Here is a 26,580-nt window from a genome sequence, read left to right on the forward strand (position 1 = left end):
CAATGGCTTCATGCAGTAAAAGTATACCTGGATAGAAACGTAGTGGAACACTATTAGTCATGGATTGGCCTCCCCAGAGCCTAGATCTCCACATTAATGATGCAGTGTAGGATGATCTTGACCAGTGTTGGTCAAGTTACTTGAAAAAAGTAATCAGTAACTAATTACCGATTACGCCCCCCAAAAAAGTAATCCCATTATGTGGCGTGGGTGTGGTCCTTGGCCAGCTGCAGAGGAGGCGTGACGCAGTGAGCTCCCGGGGCGGCGCAGGGGCGGGGTGAACAGGTGTGCTGGGATCTGACAGTGATTGTGTCTCTTTATGTGTTGGCAGTGACAGACGGAGACGGAGGTGACAGCAGAGAAAGAGAGCGCGGAGTATATGTGTCCACGTTACCCCGAGTTTAATAAAAGGTTTCTGCATTGTCAAAGTCGCTCCGGCTGGTATTTCTTGGGTCCACCGTTACACTGGTGCCGAAACCCACGCGTGATGTCCGGTCCCCTGCCGGCTCCCCCTGCTCCCCCGGCGGCGCCGCCGCCCGCCCCACCGCCCGCCCAGCCGCTGCAGATCTTGGGCCAGATGATGGTGGACATGGCGGCGATGGCGGCTCGTCAGGCGGCCACGCAGGACCAACAGTTGGCGTTGCTTCGCCTGCAATCGGAGCAGCAGACCGCGGCTCTGGGGCGGCTGCTGGGGAATGCGGCCGCGCCGGCTCCCGCCCCTCCGCTGTCGGTGACGTTGCACCGGATGCGGGATGGGGAGGACCCGCTGGTTTTCATCGAGGCTTTCCAGGCCACGGCGGTGGCCTGTCGGTGGCCGGAGGAGGAGTGGGCCGCCCGGCTGCTGCCGCTTCTGTCGGGTGAGGCCCAGACGGCGGCGCTGAGCCTGCCCCCCGGCTCGCGGGGGGTGTTCGAGGACGTGTGCCGGGCGGTGCTGGATCGGTTGGGGCTCTCCCCGGAGGATTACCGCCGTCAGTTCCGGGCCAGCAGGATGTCGGGGGGGGAGCGGCCGTTTGCCTGGGCTCGGCAGCTGGAGGATGCGGCAGCGAGGTGGCTGCGACCGGGCCCCTCGGCTGGGGAGACGCGGATGCTGAACATGGTCGTCCTCGAGCAGTTCGTGGGTGGCCTGCCCGAGGCGACGGCTCGTTGGGTTCGCTGCCACCGCCCGGCGGATTTGACGGCGGCGGTGACGCTGGCAGAGGACCATCTGGCGGCCGACCCGGTACCGGGCCGTGAGGAGCCGCGGCGGGGCGCCCGTGTTCCGCCGCCCAGGCCACCGGCGGCGGCGTCGCAGAGGAGAGGCGGCGGCCCTGCGGGAACGGAGCAGGCAGCAGGGTGGAGCCCCAGGAACCCGTTCCGGCCGCTGCTTCCCGCCGGAACCCCGGCGGCCGCCGAGGTTGCCCCGGAGCCACGGGGAGCCGCACAGACGCCGGGGCCGGACTGTTGGAAGTGTGGGCGGCCGGGGCACCTGCGCCGAGACTGTCCGCTCATGGAGGTGGGGCAGGTGTTCCGCGTTGCCGGCGCTCCAGCGCCCGCCCCCGGTCCAGGAGTGACGTACCGCGTGCCGGTAAGGTGTCAAGGGGGTATTCGCCATGCTTTGGTGGACACGGGCTGCACGCAGACTCTGGTCCACCAAAGTTTGGTTCGCCCCGGGGCATTGTTGGAGGCTGACTGGGTGGAGGTTAAGTGTGTGCACGGGGATATTCACAAGTACCCAGTAGTGTCACTGTTGCTGAAATTCGGGGGCAAAACGCATAGAGTGAAGGCGGCGGTTAGCCCGCGCCTGTCGCATCCCCTTATTTTGGGTACGAATTGGCCGGGGTTCCACAGCTTACTGGGGCAGTACGCGGGGATGCGATCGCGGTCTGTAAATTCGTGTGACGTTTGCGCGGCGCTCGGCGGTGACGCGGGGTCGACCGACGCTGACTCTGGGGGGGAGGAGGAGGCGGGGACTTCCACGGAAGCCCCGCCGCCTCCCGTTGTGTACCCCACGGAAGATTTTCCACTAGAGCAGTCTCGGGACGACACCCTACGCTCAGCCTATGACCAAGTGATGGATATTGATGGTCGCTCGGTGCGCCCCGACGCTGCGCGAACGTACCCTCATTTCCAATTGCGGAACGATCGGCTTTATAGAGTGAGCCGTGACACTCACACTAATGAAATCCGCACACAGTTATTGGTGCCGCAAAGCCGCCGGGAAATGATTTTCCAGGCGGCTCATTCGAACCCCATGGCAGGGCACTTGGGTGGCGAGAAAACTCTGGAGCGCATAATGGCCCGATTCTATTGGCCGGGCATTTGGGCCGACGTGCGCCGCTGGTGTGCGTCGTGCCCCGAATGCCAGCTGGTTAACCAGCCGGCCGTGCCAAAGGCGCCGTTGCGCCCATTACCGCTGATGGAGATCCCGTTTGAGCGTATTGGCATGGATCTCATCGGGCCATTGCACCGGAGTGCACGCGGCTATCGCTTTGTGCTGGTCCTGGTGGACTACGCAACGCGGTACCCGGAAGCAGTGCCGCTACGCACCATTTCAGCGAAGAGCGTGGCGCAGGCACTGTTTCAGGTCATCTCCCGAGTCGGTATTCCGAAAGAAATACTGACTGACCAGGGCACGTCGTTCATGTCGCGCACATTGCGGGAACTGTACGAATTACTGGGTATTAAATCTATTCGGACCAGCGTCTACCACCCTCAGACTGATGGGTTGGTGGAGAGGCTGAATAAGACTTTAAAATCCATGATTCGTAAGTTCATTCGCGAGGATGAACGCAATTGGGATCGCTGGTTAGACCCTCTGTTGTTTGCAGTGCGGGAGGTGCCCCAGGCCTCCACGGGATTTTCTCCCTTCGAGCTGTTATACGGCAGGAAGCCGCGGGGGGTGCTCGACCTGATTAAGGAAAACTGGGAGGAAGGTCCGAGCCCTGCGAAAAGTGAAATTCAGTACGTGCTGGACCTGCGAGCAAAGCTGCACACACTGGGGAGGCTCTCACGGGAGAATTTGCTCCAGGCCCAGCAGCGGCAGCGACGCCTGTATGACAGAGGGGCTAGACTCAGGCAATTTTCACCGGGAGATAAGGTGCTTGTGTTACTTCCTTCTTCCAGCTCTAAATTACTCGCCAAGTGGCAAGGACCCTTCGTGGTCACACAGCGAGTGGGGGACGTTGATTATGAAGTGGTACGGTCGGACAGGGGCGGGGCCACGCAGATTTACCACCTCAACCTCCTCAAAGCCTGGAGGGAGGCGGAGACCGCTTCTCTAGTGAGCTTGGTAAGAGGGAGAGATGAGTTGGGGCCGGAGGCGCCAAAGTCTAGCATCCCCGCCTCCCTCCATTGCAGTGACCATCTCACACAGGCCCAGAGGGCGGATGTTGCTGCATTGCAACAGCGCTTTGCCGACGTGTTCTCCCCCTTGCCCGGCCGTACTTCTCTCATAGAGCACCATTTTGAGACGCGGCCTGGCGTGACGGTGCGTTCACGGCCCTACAGGCTGCCGGAGCATAGAAGGCAAATTGTTTTCCGGGAATTGAAGGAAATGCTGAGGCTGGGAGTAATAGAAGAGTCACACAGTGCTTGGTGTAGCCCCATCGTCCTTGTAGTAAAGAAGGATGGGTCTATACGGTTCTGTGTCGATTATCGCAGAGTGAATGAGGTGTCACGTTTTGATGCTTATCCCATGCCCCGGGTCGACGAGCTCCTGGACCGGTTGGGCACCGCTCGCTTTTTTACGACTCTGGATTTAACCAAGGGCTACTGGCAGATTCCCTTGTCTACAGAGTCCCGGGAAAAGACGGCCTTCTCCACTCCGTATGGGTTGTACCAATTCGTGACGCTTCCGTTCGGCTTGTTCGGCGCCCCTGCCACTTTTCAGCGCCTCATGGACCGGGTGCTGCGGCCCCACGCTGCCTATGCTGCCGCCTACCTAGACGACGTCATCATTTACAGTGACACGTGGGCGGGGCATGTGCGGTGTGTGGCCGCGGTGCTGGAGTCCCTGAGGCAGGCGGGGCTCACGGCCAACCCGAAGAAGTGTGCGGTTGGACGGAGGGAGGTACAGTATTTGGGGTACCACTTGGGGAGCGGGCAGGTGCGACCTCAAGTGGAGAAGACGGCGGCGATTGCATCCTGCCCGCGTCCCAAGACGAAAAAAGAGGTGAGACGGTTTCTGGGGCTGGCCGGCTATTACCGACGGTTCGTCCCAGGGTTCGCGGACCTGACCAGCCCCCTGACTGATCTCACCCGCAAGGGTGCCCCAGATCTGGTCCAGTGGACGGAGCGGTGCCAGGCGGCGTTTGTGCAGGTGAAACGGGCTCTCTGCGGAGAGCCGCTGCTGTTCACACCTAACTTCTCCCTCCCTTTCTGTCTGCAGACTGACGCCTCGAGCAGAGGGCTGGGGGCCGTTTTGTCCCAGCAGGTGGGGGGAGTTGACCGGCCGGTCGCTTACATCAGCCGGAAGCTCACGGACCGCGAGTCACGGTACAGCACCGTGGAGAAGGAGTGCCTGGCGATCCGGTGGGCGGTCGACTCCCTTCGCTACTACCTCCTGGGCCGCCCGTTCACCCTCTGCTCGGACCACGCCCCGCTGCAGTGGCTCCACCGCATGAAGGATGCCAACGCCCGGATCACTCGGTGGTATCTGGCCATGCAGCCCTTTAAGTTCAAGGTGATCCATAGGCCGGGCGCGCAGATGGTCGTGGCCGATTTCCTCTCTCGCTCGCGGGGGGGGGGAGTAGGTTCGGCCGGATGGGCCCCGGCCTCAGTCGGGCGGTGGGGATGTGTGGCGTGGGTGTGGTCCTTGGCCAGCTGCAGAGGAGGCGTGACGCAGTGAGCTCCCGGGGCGGCGCAGGGGCGGGGTGAACAGGTGTGCTGGGATCTGACAGTGATTGTGTCTCTTTATGTGTTGGCAGTGACAGACGGAGACGGAGGTGACAGCAGAGAAAGAGAGCGCGGAGTATATGTGTCCACGTTACCCCGAGTTTAATAAAAGGTTTCTGCATTGTCAAAGTCGCTCCGGCTGGTATTTCTTGGGTCCACCGTTACACATTACTTTACTGATTACTTATTTTCAAAAGTAATTAATTACTTAGTTACTTTTTAAAAACACGATTTACAACCTGAATAGGTGATAAAGCGATAGATCTTTCAGCCCAATTCTACTTTTTCTGCAAAATCCATCATACAAAATGTAATCAAATGGAAAAGTCTCTTTTTAAAACTTGTTTTATTAGTTTTAACCTTTTAACTTTATGCATCAAGCAAAAATTTAATTATATGCAACATTCTCTGACTGGAAGAAATTTGTTTAACATTTAAACTTATTTTCTGCACATTCCAGCACATAAAATATATATATATTTTTGTGTGTTTACACTCAGTCTTTCAAATAGATGCAAGTAAAACACAGCAGAAAATAAATAACATCAAAGACTAGCGGTCCTGTTGCTCTATTTTCACCTGTAAAGCAGGAGTGGCGTAGGCGTAGGTTTACCCTGGTGCAGGTGTGCCGCAGCGGTCAGTGGAAGAATCCGCGAGTTTCTCTGTGAGTTTCCCATTACGTCGTTGCGCACTCGGTGCTTGCTTGGAAGTTTAGGGGGGGTTTTTTCGCTTTAAAAATAAGTTTTCTTCCCACGCACAACGGACACTAATGTTTTTGTCACTTTTTATGGAATCAAACTCAAAATAAGGTCAGTACTTCCACGCTTTAAACGCTGCACGCTCATACTCTCTCCCGCACTCGATATATGATGCACTGTTGATCTGCACACAGCTGTTGTCACGAACGTCGCACTTGCTTACGTCACTGTCATGAGACATTCTTGCAAAAAAATCACGGTTTTAGTAACGCAGTAACGCAGGGTTCCTACGGGAAAGTAACGGTAATCTAATTACCGTTTTTGCAATAGTAATCCCTTACTTTACTCGTTACCTTAAAAAGTAATCAGATTACAGTAACGCGTTACCCATCTCTGATCTTGACAGAGACTAGAACAAAAGACAGCCAACATCCAAAGAAGAACTTGTTGGGATCAAAAAGCCTGCAGAACTATTCTTGAGGACTACTTTTTACAAGAGAGGTTGTCTAAGAGAGCTCAGGCTGTGTTCAAGAATAGAGGTCGTTATTCCAAATATTGACTTTCAAGCACATTAGAGTTATAAAGTGTTTTTGCCTTACAAATGACTTATAAACGACCCTTCCGTTTGTTTTACAATAAATAATTTAACCTTTTCCAGTTTCCTTGCAAAATACAAAGAGAAGTGTGTTGACTTAAGATTTATTTTTCCAGTATTATAAATTGCAAAGAAATAAATAAACAAGAGATAACGCTAAATTTAATTTTGAGAGAAACACAACCCCCCCCCCCCCCCTTTTTTTTTTTTTTTTTAATTTCTGAATGTGTTGTTTTAACTTTTTAGGCCTGTTTACGTTAGTGTCTCGCACAGTCACATTTGCTCTAAACACCTTATCTCTAATTCACACCAGTGTACAGCTCCAATACAGATAGACCCAGATGATGCTTTAGATATAGAGGCACAGTTTCTAGCTGTGATATCACTACAGCAGCGCAAAACAAATAAGGTTGTTCACTGAAACTTGTGCAGATTATACATTAGAACAATACACATTAAAGCTCTATTAAAGCTGAACTGATTAAACCAGAATTGTAGTAATCATAACTTTGATGGCCGTTCCCTAATATTACATCTTATGTAAATGTAGCATCCCTTAGATGTTACATTTGAAAAAATATGACTCTAATATTGTATAGGTGTTTGATACTCTACTTCTTATATATGTGTAACAAATTTTTAGTTAGACACTTTAAATCTTAGAGTGTATGTTTGTCTTAGCTCAAATGGGCACACATTGCAAGCTCTTTAATACAGAAGAAAAGTTTAGTTTTTTTCAGAATATATTATTAGCAAACATGCTCATGAAGGCCAGCTTCCTTGGTGAAGGGCAAGTCATACAGAGTGTTTTTATCCCTGATGAGAAAACAACCATGGATCACTTCAGTGGCTGATGGTCTGGAAAAAAATTACATCCTGAAAGCTTCTGTGAATGGCTGTCGAACAGAAGACGTGTCAAAAATGCGCTTTCAGTGTGATTGTCTAAAGGCTTCCTGTCTTTGCCTCTCTCCTTCTGTCTTTGTCTCTCTGTTTGTGTAGCTATCTATCTTCCTCAGTCTTACGAAAACTAAAAAGATTTTTCGAAAGAATAGCCCGCTTCCCAGCACTTTACAAAAGTGGTGGAATGACAATGGGGCTGTTAAAACCGCTTGGATCTCCTAATGCGTATCCTATCTATATTATTGATTCCAATTCTGGTAGCAACTCTCATAGACCTGTGAAAGAGTCTCTACTTCACCCAGTGGTCAGTAAAGTTAGTTTATATAGATACACGGTCCAACACAAGGCACACACACACACACACACACACACACACACACACACACACACACACACACACACACACACACCATACAGGCATGAAATAGCACCATGTTCAAAAGCAGCAGTGACCAAAGTCCAAACTTCAAACTCTGCTCACATCAAGCCCTGCCAGCCTGAGAGGACAGGAGCTTTCAGACAGCACAGCAAGCATCTTGTCTCTAAGCCTGTCTGCTTGGCCTCTTTTCTCTTTTCTACTTCACTTATTTTCCCATAATGTCCTGACTGGCCACTCAGACAAGTCTTCCCACTTAATGAGAGAGTGTCACTTGTTAGCCAGCACCATTAGCTCCAGCTCCTGTCTCTAAATCTACCTGAGAGAATATGTTGCCCCCAGTGAATACAGTAGCACAGTCACAACGGAAAAATAACCCAAATTCAAATGTTTTTGCTAAATGGAGACAGTTACATTGCACATTTTCTAAACTTTCGTTCCATGTAGTTTTGAGTTATTGTCACTTAGTGTGCTTTTCCATGTGGAAAAGCATGCCAGGAGCCTCATACCCTAGCTCTTTTCTGTGGACAAAGTAATTTAGTTTTTATTTTTATGTCACTCTGAAGACATTGTAATATGATCTGAAGTTTAAACAGACTGACCAAAAAAACACTGGTGAAAGAACATAATGTCACCAGTCAAATCTGCTTGTAGTGTGACATGAAAGATTGCATCTAATACGTATGATGTTGTTAACTGCTGTAAGCTTGAACTTGGCAATGATGGGGAGTAAGAACCTTTTTCTAATGGAAAGAAACTTCTAACACAATTGACCTCGGGGTGGGGCAGCAATTTGCAATGATCAGTTGGAGGTTAAGAGCATAGAGAGACCACAAAGAAGTGATGGCATACAAACACATGAGGAGTAAAATGAGTACGAGTGTACAGGAGAAATGCCCAGAAGGAGCAGAAGGACTTTAAGCTGAATTCTGGATTTCAGCCAATCTGCAGCCAATTTGAAAATGATTTGGTTATGAAGCTGTTATGATCAGAAAGGCACACAGTGTTCACTCCACATACACATCTCTCCATAAATGAATATTGAACTACAAAAAAAGTTGTGGTGCAGTTATTAGAACTGTTGCCTCACAGTGAAAGGTTCTGGGTTTAAATTCTCCTGTGTGGAGTTTGCACATTCTCCCTGTGCCTCCATGTTCATATCTCTCCAGCTATTCTGGCTTACTCCCAAAATCCAAAGACAGGTTATTTCAAATTAGCTGTAGGTGAGCACTGATGGTTTTTTGTCTCTCTGTCACCCCAAATTGGATAAACTGTTGAGAAAATGGATGCTTATCTCATTTATTTGTGCCTATGTGCAAATTAAGCTTGGGTTAAAACATGCCCTGTCACACCACTAACCGTTTGCATTGCAAAATTATGTGTTGAGAATGACAGTCCTGAGAGAGACTGTGCACCATAACGTGGTGCATCACAAAATGCCTCCAAAGGATGGCTTGTGTGTAAGTGAGATAAGCAAGAGTCTTGCATATGTTATGCATTGGGAATGGAGAAATTGGTGAACATATCTAATTTTGGAGAACACTGCTTGCTTTAAAATGAAAATGCTTTAAATATCACTGCTTACATTTGTAATTATTCTGTTACCTTGTTAATACTGACAGAAATAGATTTTTGTGAGAATACAGAGCATACCGAGCAAAGGTCTGACCAATCACACCCTGACAACATCAGAGAGTTACTTGGCTTGTCAGACAGTACTTCAACGTGAAAGTGTCAACTCTCTAAGAAAAGCTCCATGATATTAAAACACATCTCACCTGAGTCATGAGGCTTTTATCTTTCCAATGTGAAGTGGACAGACCTGAGAGTCCTTCTTTTAAACCTCAACCTAAAATTCTCCAGCCTTTCAAAGAAAAGAAAAAAAAAAACACTGCTCTGAATGACCATTCATCGACCCGTCCAAATGGAACCATTGTTCAGAAGGAAAACTCCAGTGATGGCTGCGTCTCCTGTGGGCGCCACATTATGAAGAAGATGATAGATGTATTTTAAGAGGTCTTTCAGACTTTCCTGGCTGTTCGAACATATTCTAACAGAGTGGTAGCCATTAGTGCACACAGTCAAAACTGGAGAATCTATAAAACAAGGGTGTCAAATATGTTCGATGAGCAGTGCCCATTCAGGCTCTACAAACACAAATCACTGTCAGCAACATGCTCAGAGTGCACACTGGCACACAATAGACAAGCTGCAAGCAGTCTGAATCACAAGGTCTCCTGCTGGAGGATTGTGCGAGAAAATCTGTTATCATTAAACAAGAAAATAATACATATATATAGGATCAGTAGTCAGAGGATTGCAGTAATTCTCAGGGACATTTTGAGGAAAGTCAGTCTTTAAATCAACTTATTAGGGTATATTAGTAAACCATGAATAAACTATTCTCCACCAAACCACAACCGAATAGTTTTTATAACATGTGTGACAGACACTTTTGCCTTGAGGCTTTTTCTGATGAGATTTTGGCAAATAGTACCTGAAACAACTAAAGAGCCAAATGCATCTCTCAAATCCTCCATCAGGTCTTGTCAAGATTTTTTTCCCCATTTCTTGAGAACAGGACTTTCAGGTACTGATCATTTGCTGAATAGACCTTTTTAGGCCTGTTTCTTCTTCTTTTTTCCACCACTTTTCACATTTTTTTAATGGACATTCCACACATTGCTCTGACATGCCAAGTCTCTGGTTGATCCATCTCCAAAGATGGTAAGATGATAAGCTCTTAAAAATCATCTTGTTAGTGCAAAAATACTATTTTATACTTGTTAAACTGTGTAATCTCTGGCATTCTTCACAGATTCAACGAACAAAACAAGAATAAATTATGTATTTTTGCAACACACAAAAAAAAACACTGACACTGACAAAGTGCCTAAAGATAAAATTCAAAATTTTCTGTCATCTGTGACACAACACTGGCTCATCCCTTGAGTTGGGTGCCTTTTTGTGCTTCAATGATTTATATATGAGTGGGGAAAAAAGTATTTGTTTGAAAATCGTCAGGTACAAGGTACAAGCACTAGACAATATTATGGAACGGCTGTGTGCAGGCAGGAAAAGGACCCAAAGTGCAGACTCTGGAGACAAACGTGGACTTAAACAGCTTTAATGCTAAACTCAAAAGGGTAACAAAACTTAGAATACAAAATACACTTACGCAGACAGAACACACAACAAGATAAGGGTAGATCGCAACACGGACACAGAGAAACACAGGGCTAAAATACACAGATGGAGCAATCAGGGAATGGGTAACAGGAGGGAAACACAGCTGGGACAAATCAGGCCTAACGAGACAAAGGAAGCAAAACCAGACGCATTTACATGAGACACGGACTTTCAAAGTAAAACAGGAAACACAGAGACGCGAACTTGACAAGGGGATACAGCTGACAGGGGAGACAGAGCAACTAGAGAACACAGAGACATAAACCATAAACCAAAGACTAGAAATGATAAATAATATAACCCATATGGAAAAGAAATAGTAAAAACTTATATGTGATTACTCATGAAAGTGGCCACTTTCTCATTACTTTCATATATTGTTTTAGTAAGTATCCAAAACATACAAGTTTCATTATATAATTTTTCAAGGGATCTTATATCTGTTTTCACTCTTATATGCTTTTCATACAAGTTTCACACAAGACAGATACAAACTTTATAAGATTTATATATATATCTTTTCCATATGGGAATAAACTCAAACCTCTGGGTCAACAACCCAGGCATCCTAACAGTCAAGAGGCAGACAAGAGGTATTTTCGAATTACAATGTGTTACTGGTTGGGAGGAGGTAGTTTAGTGTGATGGCGAGACAAGCTTACGGAGTCCTTCAAAAAAAACCCAAAAAAAACCTTTGTCTAACTACTCTTTCTGTCGAGATTTCTACTGATGATAACTGTATGGCTATATACGGAATTTGAATGTATTTTCTATGATTATTAGTAATTTGTTTTATATTGTTGTACTACATGACTGTAAAAAGTGCTCTATGCTTATATATATTTTACACAAATATATATTTTATGCTCACATATTTACTCTACACTGTCTGCAATGACACTGTGTTAAAAAGGAAAGGCTTAAAAACTTCCACCAGTCCCTAATGCACTAGCTCGCACTGCACACTGCCATTTTTTTCATGTCAAAGCTACTGCAATTTTGAAGTGAAGTGTAGGAGCTAATAGAGAAGCCACTTTAAAAAAAAGAGACAGAAAGACAGCACTGATGGAAGGACTAACAACAAGCGAAGATCACCCATCCGCTGTTTTTTGGGGGGTTTTTTTGAGGTAGCGGGTGGGGTGGGTTGTTGGGGGGTCTGTGTAGTGCAACAATGAAAAATTGCTATGTCCCCTGAGAGGTGACCTGCTTATGTAGTGTGCTCCCCCTTTAACCTAGCTTTAAGCCATTCTCACCTGTCAGATCATTGCCTGGGTGTATATATGAGTTTGCAGTTGTGTGGTTTTGTAGAAGTTCACATGTACGAGTCCTTATGTGTTCGTGTGTTCATGTTGGATTTTATTTTTCCTTTCTTTCTTTTTTGTTTAAGAAGAAAAACAATTTTCCTCAACCCCTGTCAACACCCCAAAGCCATCCAAATAAAGCTCAAATTTTTCATCATCCAATCCTTCTCACTTTCTCTCACACACACCAGTGATTTGAACATAGGCTGTTTAACAGTCTATGGTGACTGCATTAATGAGTAAGGCAATATTAGCCACTCATTTAGATATACGCAGTATGCATGACAATGTGCTCTATATAGTCACAATGCGCTTTAGAAGATGCGTTCATGTTCGTATACCCAGACCAATATTATTTAGAGAGGGAAGCTCTCAAACATTCAGTCAGGTGCTGCAAGCATCTCCTCATCCACCTTTACACTTTTGTTCTGCAGCATTAGCCGACTGTAATCATGACTGTGACAGATACTGACAAAGGTGAGATTTGTACTACATTTCAGATAGCAGTAGGAGAGTCAATATTGATGAGATGTCCAGGAATAATACAGTGGTGTTTAGTAAGCAGGTACACAGGACAGAAGTCATGGACAAGTAAATATTAATGAATAATGTACCAGAGCGTTATGGCGAGAATGTAATGAGAATGCAGTCTCTGTTGCAGCAGCCATTGAGAGCGGCACAAAATGTCAGTGGAAGGGTTAGAAAAACTTGATGACACAAAAATTTGAGGTATTAATAAGAGTCTAGTTTTGCACAGTTCATTGCAAGTCATTCATTACAGTTCTTGTTATAGTTAGGATATTACACTATGTAGAGTAAAACTAATTCATTAAATGTACAAAAATGTATTTTCCAAGGGAAAAAACGTTGTTTGAGTTGGTTCAAATGTTGAAAATGGACAATGCACATATTTAGACCCAGAAATGTTCCATCTTTAGTGTCAAAATCTCATTTTCTGAAAGTAAATGCAAACCTTCCTATCGTGTTCATGTCAGTGAACTTGAGATGATATTAAACTGAATACAGCAGAATGTAAAAAAACAAATAAATAAAATAGTACTTGTGAGAAAGCTTTTGTTTCCTAGGTTTACTTGCAGAAAAAAGGATATAAGCTTTAAGAAATCTAAGAACTTTCATTAAAAGAGAGGTTACTTGATAGTTTAAAAAAAATACAAACACAATAACATTTCAAAATGGCAAACTAACAAACATGTTTCAAAATTACAAATGGGGTCAGCGTTTTGCTTTGCCAATTTCTTATTTTAAAAGCTAATTAGCTAAATGCATTCATACCATTCCCTTGAATGTGTCATGCATTTGGAAACTGTTTTTATAAATCATTTTGATCATTATATTTGTTCATAGGCTGGAACTAAATATGTATTTTTTTTTCACCTGGAGTCTTTAATGTGTTTGCCACTTGAAAATACCAGAGGAAAACACGATGAAGGTCATACAGTTGTAAAAACACTCCATGTCTTTAGACACAAGTATGCTGCAGCCTTTTGTGGTCATTTGTCAAGAGCAATTATGGAGAATAACGTCAAACAGCAAAAACACTCATAGGTGTATGCACATCAGCCACGCGAGAATTCTGCATTTTTTTAAATATATATTTTAAAGAACTTACAGCATATGTAAATATACATGCATGTACATTGACACACATCCTTGGATGTGCATACGCTCACACACACATGACAGACACAAAGTGTGCGTGCGCGTATTTAATTCCATAGTGTATTTGAAGGAATAAACCACGTCTTTATTGTCAGTCTGCCACTGTAAGCTGGCTCATCATGTCATTTGGTGATTAGGCCTTTGTGGACCAGATGTTTCAGTAACAAAGGCCTATACGCATTAATCCAGGAAACATAACCCACTCCCCGCCCTCCCGAATTTTACCTCACCTTGGCGTGCCTTGCCAGTTGATGCCCAAGTTCCTCCTGCTTCTTGCTTTTCAGGCTTGGCCAAGACAGTGTTTAGAAAACAGTGTGTAGTAGTGTTGTTATCCCCGCATAGCGCCTTGCGGGTCTGAAGATGCGTAATTTTCTCACAACAAGGGTTCCCATGATAGCTCTCTGCTTTGAGTAGCTATTAATGCCCTTTCTTGCTCAGTGGTTTGTCAAATGCATTAATCTGAGGCTTGGCAATGGATGGAAAGAAGCATGGGAGTGAAGATAGAAAGCATAGAGAGCAGAGGAGAGGAGAGGAGAAGAGAGGAGGGGGAAAAAAAGACAGCATATTTTTCTATGTTTTTTAGGACTAACAACCTTTGACCAAAGCAGAGATTTGAGGAGTTGGACACCATCACTGAAATTCTGATGCCTCATTTGGTCTGTCAACAAAGCAAAATGACTTTTAAAATGATTCCCAACCCCTTACATGTCAGATAATTTCTTACTCATTAAAGCAATTTGTCATCTGCTTTGTAAACATATCCAATCAAACATTACCTGCATCTGTTTAAGAAAGACCTACAGTCCTTTCACTTTTAATTTATACACTGCTCAGTCTTACAATATGTTGTCCTCAAACTTGAGTTTTGCACTTGTGCCTTCATACCTTCACAGAACATTTTAACACATATTAATGGTATTTTTCTCAAAATGTTAAAGCGCCAACATGATAGAGGTGCGTCACTGCATATTCATTAGAAGACACACAGCTAATGCAGTGACAAGCTCAAAGTGACACTGAAGATTTGATGAAGTATTGACTGCCTCTGGCTATCTTCCCAAAAAATGCTCCAAAAAATGCATGCCAAAGAGCTTAGACACTTCCAAGTCCTTGCTTGCAATGTCAGTTCACGCAAAAACAAATTGATGATTATCTAATAAGTAAATTTTGAAAATTTAACTGAAATTAAAAATGTTTGTAGGATCAAAGAAAGCGTGAGCACGTTACAGAGGGGTTTTCATTGAGAACAGAGAGGAACTTGCCCATGGGATGTGTCGAGTGAGGGAGATAAACGGCAACCAAACAGCTCAACGTCTCTGTGGGTAATTACAAAGGACTTCAGGGTCTCTTTGTCTGTAGGAAATGAGTTATGTGTCATGTACAAACACTGTAAAGCAGTCTCTGGATTCATTAGCTCCCATATCTACATAGAGAATAAATAAAAGAATATTAATGTAGCTGTGCCATGACTTTGCGCTTCCATTGATTTTATACAATTACTCAAGAAAAACCAGACAAGCACAAACAGGGCAGTAATGACCTGTTACATTGGGGCAGAAGTTATCAAGGGAAAATTTATCTCAAGTGCTGGTAAGGTATCTTTTTTTCTTACTTTATTTTTTGTTTATTTATTTATTTGCAGCTCAGGAACATCGCAGAATGTGAATTAATTGAAAGAAGAAGACTCTTACATTTTACAGGTTTTTTGTTTGTCATTTTGAAGAAGCCAGTAAAACCTTTTGGTACACATGAATATGATGCAGATTTAGGTTTTTGTTTTTTTGTTTGTTTTTTACTATTGTGCACAAGCTTGTTTGATAAGATATACAGTATGTTCAAAGAATAACTTTGCAAGAAAAATCAGTTCTGTTATCATCATAGCAGCAGTGAAGGTTTTCTTAAGCTTACTGTGATTTTTAACTCATTCAAATGCTGGTGTAGGCAAGGCAATCAGTCCCTTGTTGGGTGTTTAGCGCTTGGCTTCAATTCAGTGTCACCTTCTGGCTCATAGGCTGAATGGAGCCTTACTACTAACACTCCTGCATAGCAATGACACACAGAGGACACTAGTGAGGTCTTGCTGATTTCTCATTCACTCTGAAGACTGGTGAAGCTTCGGCTTTGTTATTCCATACTATGACTGCACTCTTATACACATTCCCAGCATCTCTTTCCTACAATGTAGTGTTTTTGTATTTTTTGATAGAGCACAATACAATAATAAAAAAATCATATCAAAGTTAAAGTGGCCAGAAAAAAAAGGAAGAAAGAGAGAAAGAAATCATGAGAGGCTGATTTTGAAGCTACTCTGGCGACATCTTTCAAGAAAGAGCCAGTGGAGAACAGGAGCTATTCCCTCATTTCCCCTTAACCCCTCCCTCTTATCCTTTCTGATCTGATCGTAACAATCGCCCCCTCCTACTCCCCATCACCCCACCTTTACCTGGGCCTCACATTTCCCAAGAGGCATTAAACTCACTGGCCCTGTTTGATTTAGGCAGGTCGGGTGTCAGTGTTCGCTACAAGCCCATGGTGAACCATGAATAATGGATCTGCCATGGGTCTGAGTACTCCTGGGACTCCCAGCTGCCCCCTTCCTTCACTCCTGCTGTGACTGGAATAGTCAATGTCCCATTAACAACCAATGATTCATAAAGGTTCCCACTGCCAGCACACAAGAAACAGGAAATGTGCAAGAGAGATTGTTAATGGGAGAAGTCTGTTACACTTTTTTTTCTTACATGTTTGAATTTCTTAAGAAAAAAAAAAAGGAAAATACTTATTAACTTTAAAGACACTGGACATATGGTTTCATTGAAGGAAGGGTAGGCAGTATCAGTGTTTTTTCTCTCTCATGGAAAACATCTGGGTACTGGGCTTCAAAGAATAACCAACAGAAAACCCAACAGTTGGTGTGCTAATTTCCAAAGTAGGTTTTTAAGTTTTTTGAGATGTAGAATTCGTATGATGTGATTGAAGTAATGAAAAAAGCAGTTGTGTGAATGATTCCAGGACTTCCTGTGTTATCCAGGTCATACAACTCAAAGTACCCCTGTTGAGCTTCCAAAGTCCCTGTAGCTTGTTCACATAATCTTTTGTTGATCCTATTCTACAAAGTATTGTGGTGTTACTGAACAAAAGATTGTTTGAGCTGTATGATTTATGTTGAAGGGCAGTTTGATCTGCACAAAGGCAAGACTGATCACATGCTGTAAAGACAGCACTACTGATGCCTCGGGTATTTTTGTACACGCTTGTATACACTTTTCCCCATCCCTCAGAGGTGAAATCCTGGTAAAAACTACAGTAGTTCTTCCATGAGACATGTATTTGAAAAGAAATTAAAATAGTTCTTGCTTTACTTGCTAGTTTTGCATGTTAGTGTGCATGCAGCTGAGTGTAAAGCAGCTCTCATTAGTCTTGTTACTACTTCTCACTTTACAATAAAATGAAAATAGCGCTGTAGCTTATGGTGCTATAGCATGTATCATGAGGATGCCTGTGGTTGTAGCCTTGCATAGTTCCTCAATGTATTCCAGGAATACTGACAAACTGTCAATAAATGCACCACTTACAGTAGACTGACATCTTACACCAGTACTTTCAGCGAACTCTAAATTCCGATATAGATTATGTTCATAATCAACACAAAGAATGCCATTATGAACAGCCTGGGTTATTACAGTGGTTTGAAACTATCTTCTGCAAATCTGTTGCAACTAAACTAGCCTGCTATACCAGGAGACATTTACTCCTCCTTTTCCATCAGTCTTCCTTTTCTTACTGTCTGCCACCTCCTACTCTTAAATGTTGAATCATGACCAGAACGAACCAGGAGACAGTTTTTTTCTACCACACTGTTGCTGATAAGTTCCTTTTTCCCATAGCTGCAAAACCTAAGAAACAGAAATATAGTTATCTGATTTCCAGACAGTTGTGATGAATTTAACTACCTGATGTAGTGAGCATTGAGCAGTTGGAGGCTGTTTCAGTATTTGAGACTTGTTTGCCCCAGTTAACTTTTTGGGCATGCAAGGCACAGAAAAGCACAATGTATCAACAGGGATCATACATCACATGTATACAGTGACAAATATATTTACAAACAGGCCACAGAGCATGCCTGAAGTCTACATCATTACTAATACAAGACGACCCCAAGGAACTCTAACTCCAGCTTTCTAGGAATGGCAAATGTATTTAAAGGGCTATGACAGGTAACTATTCAGTTTTTTAGATTGACAAATTGGTCATACTGGACACCGAAACCTTCAGAAATAATCTGAATTCGCATTCAGTTAGTTACAGAGACATAGAAATCATCACACAAAGTGCAAATACAAATAATGCTACATAAGTATGTAGGATGCAGGTATGAGGGCAAAGGCTAGCTGGAACTGTGCTTCTCAAATAATATGCAACACTAGTACAAAGGAAGAGTATGGTGAATACAATGAAAACAGTGCTGCTTCACTTTTGTACTTTGGGCTTGGGCACTTTAAATAAAATTGTGCTGCCCTCACAACACCTGACCATGTGAAGCTAGACAGCCAGCGAACAAAATAGACGAGCTCTCCACACAAGGCTTGCTTTTCTTGATTTTACTGAAGATCTTTTTAAGCCTTTCCTCTCTCAAGGCTTCTCTTTGCTATTTCGTATTTGTAACTGAAACATACAGAAAGTGAAAATAAATTGCTAGCTAACACACATCTTAATGAGAAACTTAATGATTAGCCTAGCTTAACACGTGCGTTACATTAGCATCACAATTCACCCCATGTAAACACATATGAAGGTTGTTTCTGAACACATTAATACTCACAAAGACGAACGTTTCCCAAGGTACAAGCGTGTAGGGCACTTTTAGCGTGTACATGAACTTATTCACTGTTTTAATACTTCCGAAGCACTTTTCACAGCATCTACGGAGAAAATACGTCAAAGATAGGTTAATGATCAGAGCGCTCCCTCGCTCCCATTCCCAAGGCCGCTTGCGACTAAGACGTCTCACTGTGAGCAAACTTCGAACCAACACATTTTAACTGTTTTTAGCATGAATCACATAATATTTCTTAACTTTGAATTTATTTATCACCTTGCTTATGTAACTTAATCAGACTATGCACTAACTACTGACTTTTGACCAAAAGGCATAACAAAAATGCTCTTTTAAGTCCAGCTGCAGGAAGTCAGGTCTGAACAACAATGTTCCTTTGTTGTTCATATTTTCCAATTGTAATTGCCATTGTGAAGCTGATACAGTGCACAACACTGAAAAGAAGCCACCAACACCAGTTAACATGTAAAACTACACCTACAAAGCACAATAAAGCTAGCACAATATGAAAAAATCAGTCAGCGAGTTAGCTGTACTTTTGGAGACACTAAACAAGAAGGAACAAATTTGTAACACACGTTCATGTGTTTTCCTAATAAACAACTCACAGATATAATATGCTTTGTGTCCAAATTGAACATAAACTTGTAAATTTCTGTAAATCTATAAACAGATTCAAATCGTCAGCTGCTGGCTTTGCTGTTTATTTACAAATGTTCCTGATTGGGAAAAAGAAGACGAGGCTTTTTAATTCTGACTTCCGAAGTGAAATGAATGAAAAATGATACTTCTTGGACTAACAGAAGGCTTGACTAAAACTAAGGACAAACTGTGATGTAACAATGCAGCTACTGAATCTCTGGAGGACAACTGGTGTAAACTCTTTATACGAGTGTGAAGGAAAAATGGGACAGAAGGTTAAAAAATTGATACAGAAAGGAAAAAGCAAACTATTTAAACAAAAGGTGAAGGGATAAATGCAAACCTTACCCTACTTTTTCTGTATCTTCCTAATTGGCTCCATGAACAAACTCACTCACTTAAAAAGTGGAGCAGCGTGAACTACAACCTGTCATGTGAAATGAAGGCTACACAATTTATTTTTTAGTGGCAAACGTCCTTATCAATACAAGCTAAAGCAGTTCCAAGCATAATTGTCCTGTTTATCAGTTCTATTACAAGTCTTCTAGAGGCATCAAGCTAGGGCAATAAATAAACCCAGGTACTGTAGAGTTACAGCGCAATACCCTGGCTCACTTGATAGATCTCTAATAAACATCACATCCTTCACAAAAAAGAATTATGCTATCTATTTCAATGTCTTCTAGAGTGCAACGTCTCCCATACCAAAGCAATTACCAGGAGTGCCTGAATCACATTTTTTTGTTATAAATGACAAGCCTTCACCTTTGCTTGCCAATGAAAAAATGGCATAAATGATTAAAAGAAACGTGATTCAGATAGCAAATGAGCAATGAGAAATGAAATGTTTAGGTAATCTTCTTCATTGACAATTCATTAAATATTTGAAATTCTGTGTCTCTCTGATATTATTGTATAATGGGAAACCAACGCTGCAGAATTCAAATAAAGCAGTAAAGGATAATTAATGTAAATACACCAAGAGATTCTTATTTACTATTTAGATCAGCTTTTCATTGCCTCATATGCATCACAGTGGTAAACTGTGATGATATTTCGAGCTGGAGTTATGGATCCAACAAAAAGTTTTTTGCAACAATTATCTAGCACATAAAGGGGGGCAACTTTCTGGTTTATTTCTTAATTTAATATTTCTTGGAAACAATAAGTTGAAAAGTGAATGCACTGTAATTGTCTCCAATATGTACTTGTTTTTCTTTTGCCTGTGACTATACTTTGAGCAGGTGAAGAAAGGGGACTTCACTGGTACATCTGTGCTCACTTTGAGCAGGAGGCTCATATTTCCAGGCATACAATGGAAGTATTTGTGGTATATCCGAGGCAAGACCATGTAAAACATACAGTTGCTTCAGTTCCCCCATCAGCAGCAATATCTGCTGCTGTCACCAGCAGGCCTAATGATCACAACACCATTTAGCTCATAAAAACACACAAATACATCTAGTGTTGCAAAATTCCAAATCAGTCAGCTCTCTCCAAACTCTTTCTTTCTCTCCCCATGTAGCACCATGAAATATAAAAGGTACTTTTAGCTGCTGCGCTATTTCCCAAGGGGTCATCATAACAGATGGGTCCACATGTTTGATTTGCACAGATTTTAGATGGGATGCCCTTCTTGATGTGACCCTCCCATTTATCCAGGTTTGGGACCAGCATTGAGAATATACCAGCTTGTGACGCTCTGAGGCTGAGCTTGTATTTCCTTTAGGAATCAAACAGGGGATCTTTTGTATGTAAGGTAAACGAGTTAGGAAATACAACATGGAGCCACTAGCCACTCATCCATTTTCTTCCACTTACCCAGGTCTTGGTTGTGGGGGCAGCAATATAAGCAGAAACTCCCAGACCCCCCTGTCCCATGTGAAACAATGCTACTGACTGAATTAAGATTTTTTTGGCTCCCTATTCCTCATGTTATTTATTTACACTACATGGGTCAGACAATTGTTATGGTAATTTTAGTTGTGTTATATTTTTATTATGTTGTTTTATATTGTTATATTTTACAATCTAGCAATAACATAGTTAACATATTTTATTATAAAATGCTATTATAAAAAGCTGCTGTTATGCATATAATGCCATTGTGAAGCTGGTACGATGCACAGCACTGAAAAGAAGCCACCAACATAAGTTAACATAGAAAACTAAACTTACAAACCATAATAATCCTAGCAACAACATCAAAAACAAAGTCTACATGGCCATAAATTAGCTAACTTTTGGAGACACGAAACAAGTAGGAACACATCAACACTAGGGATGGGTATCGTTTAGGTTTTATCTGATACCGGTGCCAAATCGGTACTTTTGAAACGGTGCCGGTGCTCAAACGGTGCTCAAACCGGTGCTTAAAGAATGGAGAACACAAAATTGGTCCAAAAACCTCTCATGTTCAGCTGTTTTTTGTAAAAATATAACAATGTTAGCCTTTTCTGCAGCTATGGGGCATATATGGTATCACTCTTGGCTGGAAGCAGTGCTTAAACAATGGAAAAAACACAAACTTTGTCCTAAACCTCTCATGTTTAACGGTTTTCCACTTTTTCTTTGGTCATTTTAGCGTTTTTAGCCAGGGTGAAGGGAGTATCTGCCATCAAACAAGAGGACAGCCGCATGTAGCTATGATGATGTTTGCTAGTTCACCTTACATGCATTAATGTAATAACGTGGTTAGCCTACTCAACGTAAATTAGCTACTCACGCAGAGAAGAACGGCTGCTGCCACCATCATCCGTCATCATTTCTGCTACACTGGCAGGGCTAGGGGCCAGGACTCTCCTCTTCGTGTTTTTGGGGGATGTTGCATAACAGGCAACCCACCCGCAGTAGATGTGCTCGGTGTGAGGTCTCGCAGCAAGCTATCAAATACGGCGCATTTCTGGGCTTTTAAAAAAAACGCTATGCGTCGCCAGGTGTTTCATCGGATTTGAGGTGTTACCTCCTTTGACAGTATCACAGTATCAGCTTAAAGCACTTGTTGCAGGCTGCTGAGTTTGCATATTTTGCTGTGAAGTACAGCCAGACTTTTGACCGCTTCGCCTTGGACATTTTTAATCTGTAGCTCTGCTCTAACAGAACGTACGTACCTGGCCCCGCCTACTATCCTCGGAAACGTAAAATGATTGGCTAGAATCTAAAGTGTATCACAGCTCAGGAAAAAAAAGCACCGAAATAAAGCACCGAAATGTGCGCTGCTTTTCGGTCTGGTTACTACCGTTTATGTCAGAACCGGTGCCATCATGGCACCGGACACCGGTACCCATCCCTAATCAACACAGAACAAAAATGGAACAGAAGGCAAAGCAAACTATTTAAACAGATAAAGGGATAGATGATAACCTCACCCTACTTTTTCTTTATCTTCCTAATTGGCTCAGTGAACAAACTCACTCTTTAAAATTTACAAGTCTCTTAAATCTGCAGTAAATCAAATACTTAATTACCTGAATGTCAAAATTGCCAAACCACTTTCTTTCTGTGCCTGTGCTTTCTGATCTTTATAGCATTATTACCTTGTGCTGGTATATTTCTCAAAATATACTGCTACTGAATTCAGGTGAGCATTCAGTTTCTTGCGACTTTAGAATAGGCAGCACTGAAGCTGACATTAACACAAAAAATTTCATTTTACAGTGTAGCAGCGGAGGCATTCACCTCCCTCCAACGCTGACGCTTACAGTGGGGCAAAAAAGTATTTAGTCAGCCACCGATTGTGCAAGTTCCCCCACTTAAAATGATGACAGAGGTCAGTAATTTGCACCAGAGGTACACTTCAACTGTGAGAGACAGAATGTGAAAAAAAATCCATGAATTCACATGGTAGGATTTGTAAAGAATTTATTCGTAAATTAGGGTGGAAAATAAGTATTTGGTCACCTCAAACATGGAAAATCTCTGGCTCTCACAGACCTGTAACGTCTTCTGTAAGAAGCTTTTCTGTCCCCCACTCGTTACCTGTATGAATGGCACCTGTTTGAACTCATCATCTGTATAAAAGACACCTGTCCACAGCCTCAAACAGTCAGACTCCAAACTCCGCCATGGCCAAGACCAAAGAGCTTTCGAAGGACACCAGGAAAAGTATTGTAGACCTGCACCAGACTGGGAAGAGTGAATGTACAATAGTCAAGCAGCTTGGTGTGAAAAAAATCAACTGTGGGAGCAATCATCAGAAAATGGAAGACATACAAGACCACTGATAATCTCCCACGATCTGGGGCTCATCCCGTGGGGTCAAAATGATCATGAGAACGGTGAGCAAAGATCCCAGAACCACACGGGGGGACCTGGTGAATGACCTGCAGAGAGCTGGGACCAAAGTAACAAAGGTCACCATCAGTAACACACTACAACGGCAGGGAATCAAATCCCGCAGTGCCAGACGTGTTCCGCTGCTGAAGCCAGTGCATGTCCAGGCCCGTCTGAAGTTTGCCAGAGAGCACATGGATGATACAGCAGAGGATTGGGAGAATGTCATGTGGTCAGATGAAACCAAAGTAGAACTTTGTGGTATAAACTCAACTCGTCGTGTTTGGAGGACGAAGAATACTGAGTTGCATCCCAAGAACACCATACCTACTGTGAAGCATGGGGGTGGAAACATCATGCTATGGGGCTGTTTTTCTGCCAAGGGGACAGGACGACTGATCCGTGTTAAGGACAGAATGAATGGGGCCATGTATCGTGAGATTTTGAGCCAAAACCTCCTTCCATCAGTGAGAACTTTGAAGATGAAACGAGGCTGGGTCTTCCAACATGACAATGATCCAAAACACACCGCCCGGGCAACAAAGGAGTGGCTCCGTAAGAAGCATTTGAAAGTCCTGGAGTGGCCTAGCCAGTCTCCAGACCTCAACCCCATAGAAAATCTGTGGCGGGAGTTGAAAGTCCGTGTTGCTCGGCGACAGCCCCAAAACATCACTGCTCTCGAGAAGACCTGCATGGAGGAATGGGCCAAAATACCAGCTACTGTGTGTGCAAACCTGGTAAAGACCTATAGTAAACGTTTGACCTCTGTTATTGCCAACAAAGGTTATGTTACAAAGTATTGAGTTGTATTTTTGTTATTGACCAAATACTTATTTTCCACCCTGATTTACGAATAAATTCTTTACAAATCCTACCATGTGGATTCATGGATTTTTTTTTCACATTCTGTCTCTCACAGTTGAAGTGTACCTCTGGTGCAAATTACTGACCTCTGTCATCATTTTAAGTGGGGGAACTTGCACAATCGGTGGCTGACTAAATACTTTTTTGCCCCACTGTATCTGGAAGAAGACAAACATCACCCTCATCTGTACCGCACACTGGTATTGCCCATTCTTCTCTATGGAGCCGAGACCTGGGTCATCCTCAAGCACGACCTCAACAACGTTGAGTTCTTCCAAATGTGCTGTTTGTGTCAGATTCGGACCGTGACCATCTCGGCAACAGTGTGATACGTAGTCAATGTCACCAGCAGCGCTCAATGGAAGAGCTGTTCCAGAAGCAACGACTGCAATGGTTTGACCATATCTGCCGCATAAGCAACCAGCACCTGTAGCAGTGCCACTCCCACTGGAGAAAGCGTGACACGCCCCAGGAGACTTGGATCAAGCAAACTGAGGACAATCTTAAACAACAATATCTAACCCTCAAGCAAGCAAAGGTCAAGGCCACAGATCGCAAGGCCTGGAAGTGCATCGCTGACAGAAACCTACCGCACCCACAGTGACGTATTGGCTTTGTGGATGACCTCCCCCTGCTGACTGCCAGCTAGGGAAAAAAGATATCCGAGTGCTAAAGATTTAAAATCTATGATAATATAGAGGTTAACCCTTTGAGTTTGAGGCAGTCTGTCCCCAATGTTGTTGTAAATAAAAACTAAAATAAAACTACAATATTTGGGGGGGATTCAGAGATTTGGTGGTCTTTAAGAGTGATTATTCAACAGAAAACATTTATCTGTCATCTGTGAGTTCTTCTGGCATATATTCTTATGAACTCCATTCATATACACAATTTCAGTTATAAGTAAAATAATCACTCAGACAGAAACAGAATGTCTCTTATTTATCAGAATCGTCTGAGTGCTGCAGCTAGTTGAATAGTACAGAGGGAAACAGAGATGTTCCTTTCTGAGTGAAGTGCTTTTGGGGAACCTTAAAAAAAAGGTTAGGCTATGAATAGTTACTAAGTGTAGCTTTTTTTGTTCAGAAGTTGGCAACAATATGAAAAACTGATCACATATGACTGAGAGTGATTTAAGCAGTTCAAGCTAACCGGGTAGTCAAAGTCAAATTTACTTTGACTTTGCCACATGTCATCTCTATTTATGTAACATTCCCCGGTGATTAATACAAAAACAGGGTTGTCTTTCATGTGTTACTGTTTAGGCTCAATTCGGTTTGAGCAGTGACTTGAAATAGTGACGCCCAGCAAATCCGTTAAACCAAACCAAAAGTTGTTTTGATCATTTAAGGAGTAGAAAGTAAAGATGTTTGTTTAAAAATTGTCAAAAAAAATACTCATGTAAAGTAGAGTAAAACATTCAGAGGACTCATCAGTGGCAGGTAAAGTCATCTGCATCACAATGAAATGAGAGTAAATGTTTTGTTTTCTTTCAACGTTGTCTAACGGAGCATTTAAATTGAGAAAAAGAACAGGGCAAAGAATTATCTACAGATGAACATGTAAAGGTTTATTCATTTACAGTGGGGCAAAAAAGTATTTAGTCAGCCACCGATTGTGCAAGTTCCCCCACTTAAAATGATGACAGAGGTCAGTAATTTGCACCAGAGGTACACTTCAACTGTGAGAGACAGAATGTGAAAAAAAAATCCATGAATTCACATGGTATATATTATTACAGCTGTGGAGTGTGCCATCATGTAATTGGTTGTTAACTTTCTAGTTAGCCATTTTTAACACTGTCTTCTCCATGCATACCATGACACCAAGACAAATTCCTCTGTACAAACCTGCCAATAAACACGATTCTGATTCCTATTCCGAAGACCACATGGGGGCTTTTTGTATATCCTTTGACAGTGCACCGGAGAAGGAAAGGAGCTTTGGCCTCATGAAAAGAAGAGCGTAAAAACCATGCACACATTGAGGGAATATAACTCCACTTCAGCCTCAAAGCCTTCAACAGGTGATATGCCCGATGGTCTAAGGAGCCCTAGCCACCAAAGCTCTGTCTTCTGCAGAATATGCTTTTCATAAAAAAAAAATATTTAGTCCCAAAATGCTGAGCAATTAATTTGATCACATGTAAATTTTCCATGTAATTTTTTAAATAATTGAATGTAAAGCTGTTAAATATAATGGAATCTGGTCAAATAAAATTTAATTGATTGGTATACATTCAGTGTATGCCAAGCATAAATACTTGAATAAATACATTTACATAAATTTTAAAATATTCTTGAACAGTTCAAACACTAAATGTTAGATGTTTAACATTTTCCAAAACTTCAATC

The 26,580-nt window shown here is 43.1% G+C and overlaps 1 protein-coding gene across 1 annotated transcript; it reads left to right on the forward strand.

The window, feature by feature from the left end:
• The first annotated feature begins 305 nt into the window (after nt 1-305).
• Nucleotides 306-4,996, forward strand: LOC146670507 (uncharacterized). The gene is made up of 2 exons (XM_085407462.1): nt 306-1,564; nt 4,905-4,996. The coding sequence occupies exons 1-2, from the start codon at nt 380-382 to the stop codon at nt 4,905-4,907; spliced, it is 1,188 nt and encodes a 395-aa protein (XP_085263588.1). The 5' UTR covers nt 306-379; the 3' UTR covers nt 4,908-4,996.
• The last annotated feature ends 21,584 nt before the right edge of the window (nt 4,997-26,580 follow it).

This window comes from Rhamphochromis longiceps, linkage group LG5, assembly GCF_057381845.1.
Source record: "Rhamphochromis longiceps isolate RC_006_pf linkage group LG5, R_longiceps_female_GT1.1, whole genome shotgun sequence".
NCBI lineage: Eukaryota > Metazoa > Chordata > Actinopteri > Cichliformes > Cichlidae > Rhamphochromis > Rhamphochromis longiceps.

Coding starts and splice junctions, on each gene's coding strand:
- LOC146670507 (XM_085407462.1), top strand. CDS start 380: ATGTGTCCACGTTACCCCGAGTTTAATAAAAGGTTTCTGCATTGTCAA.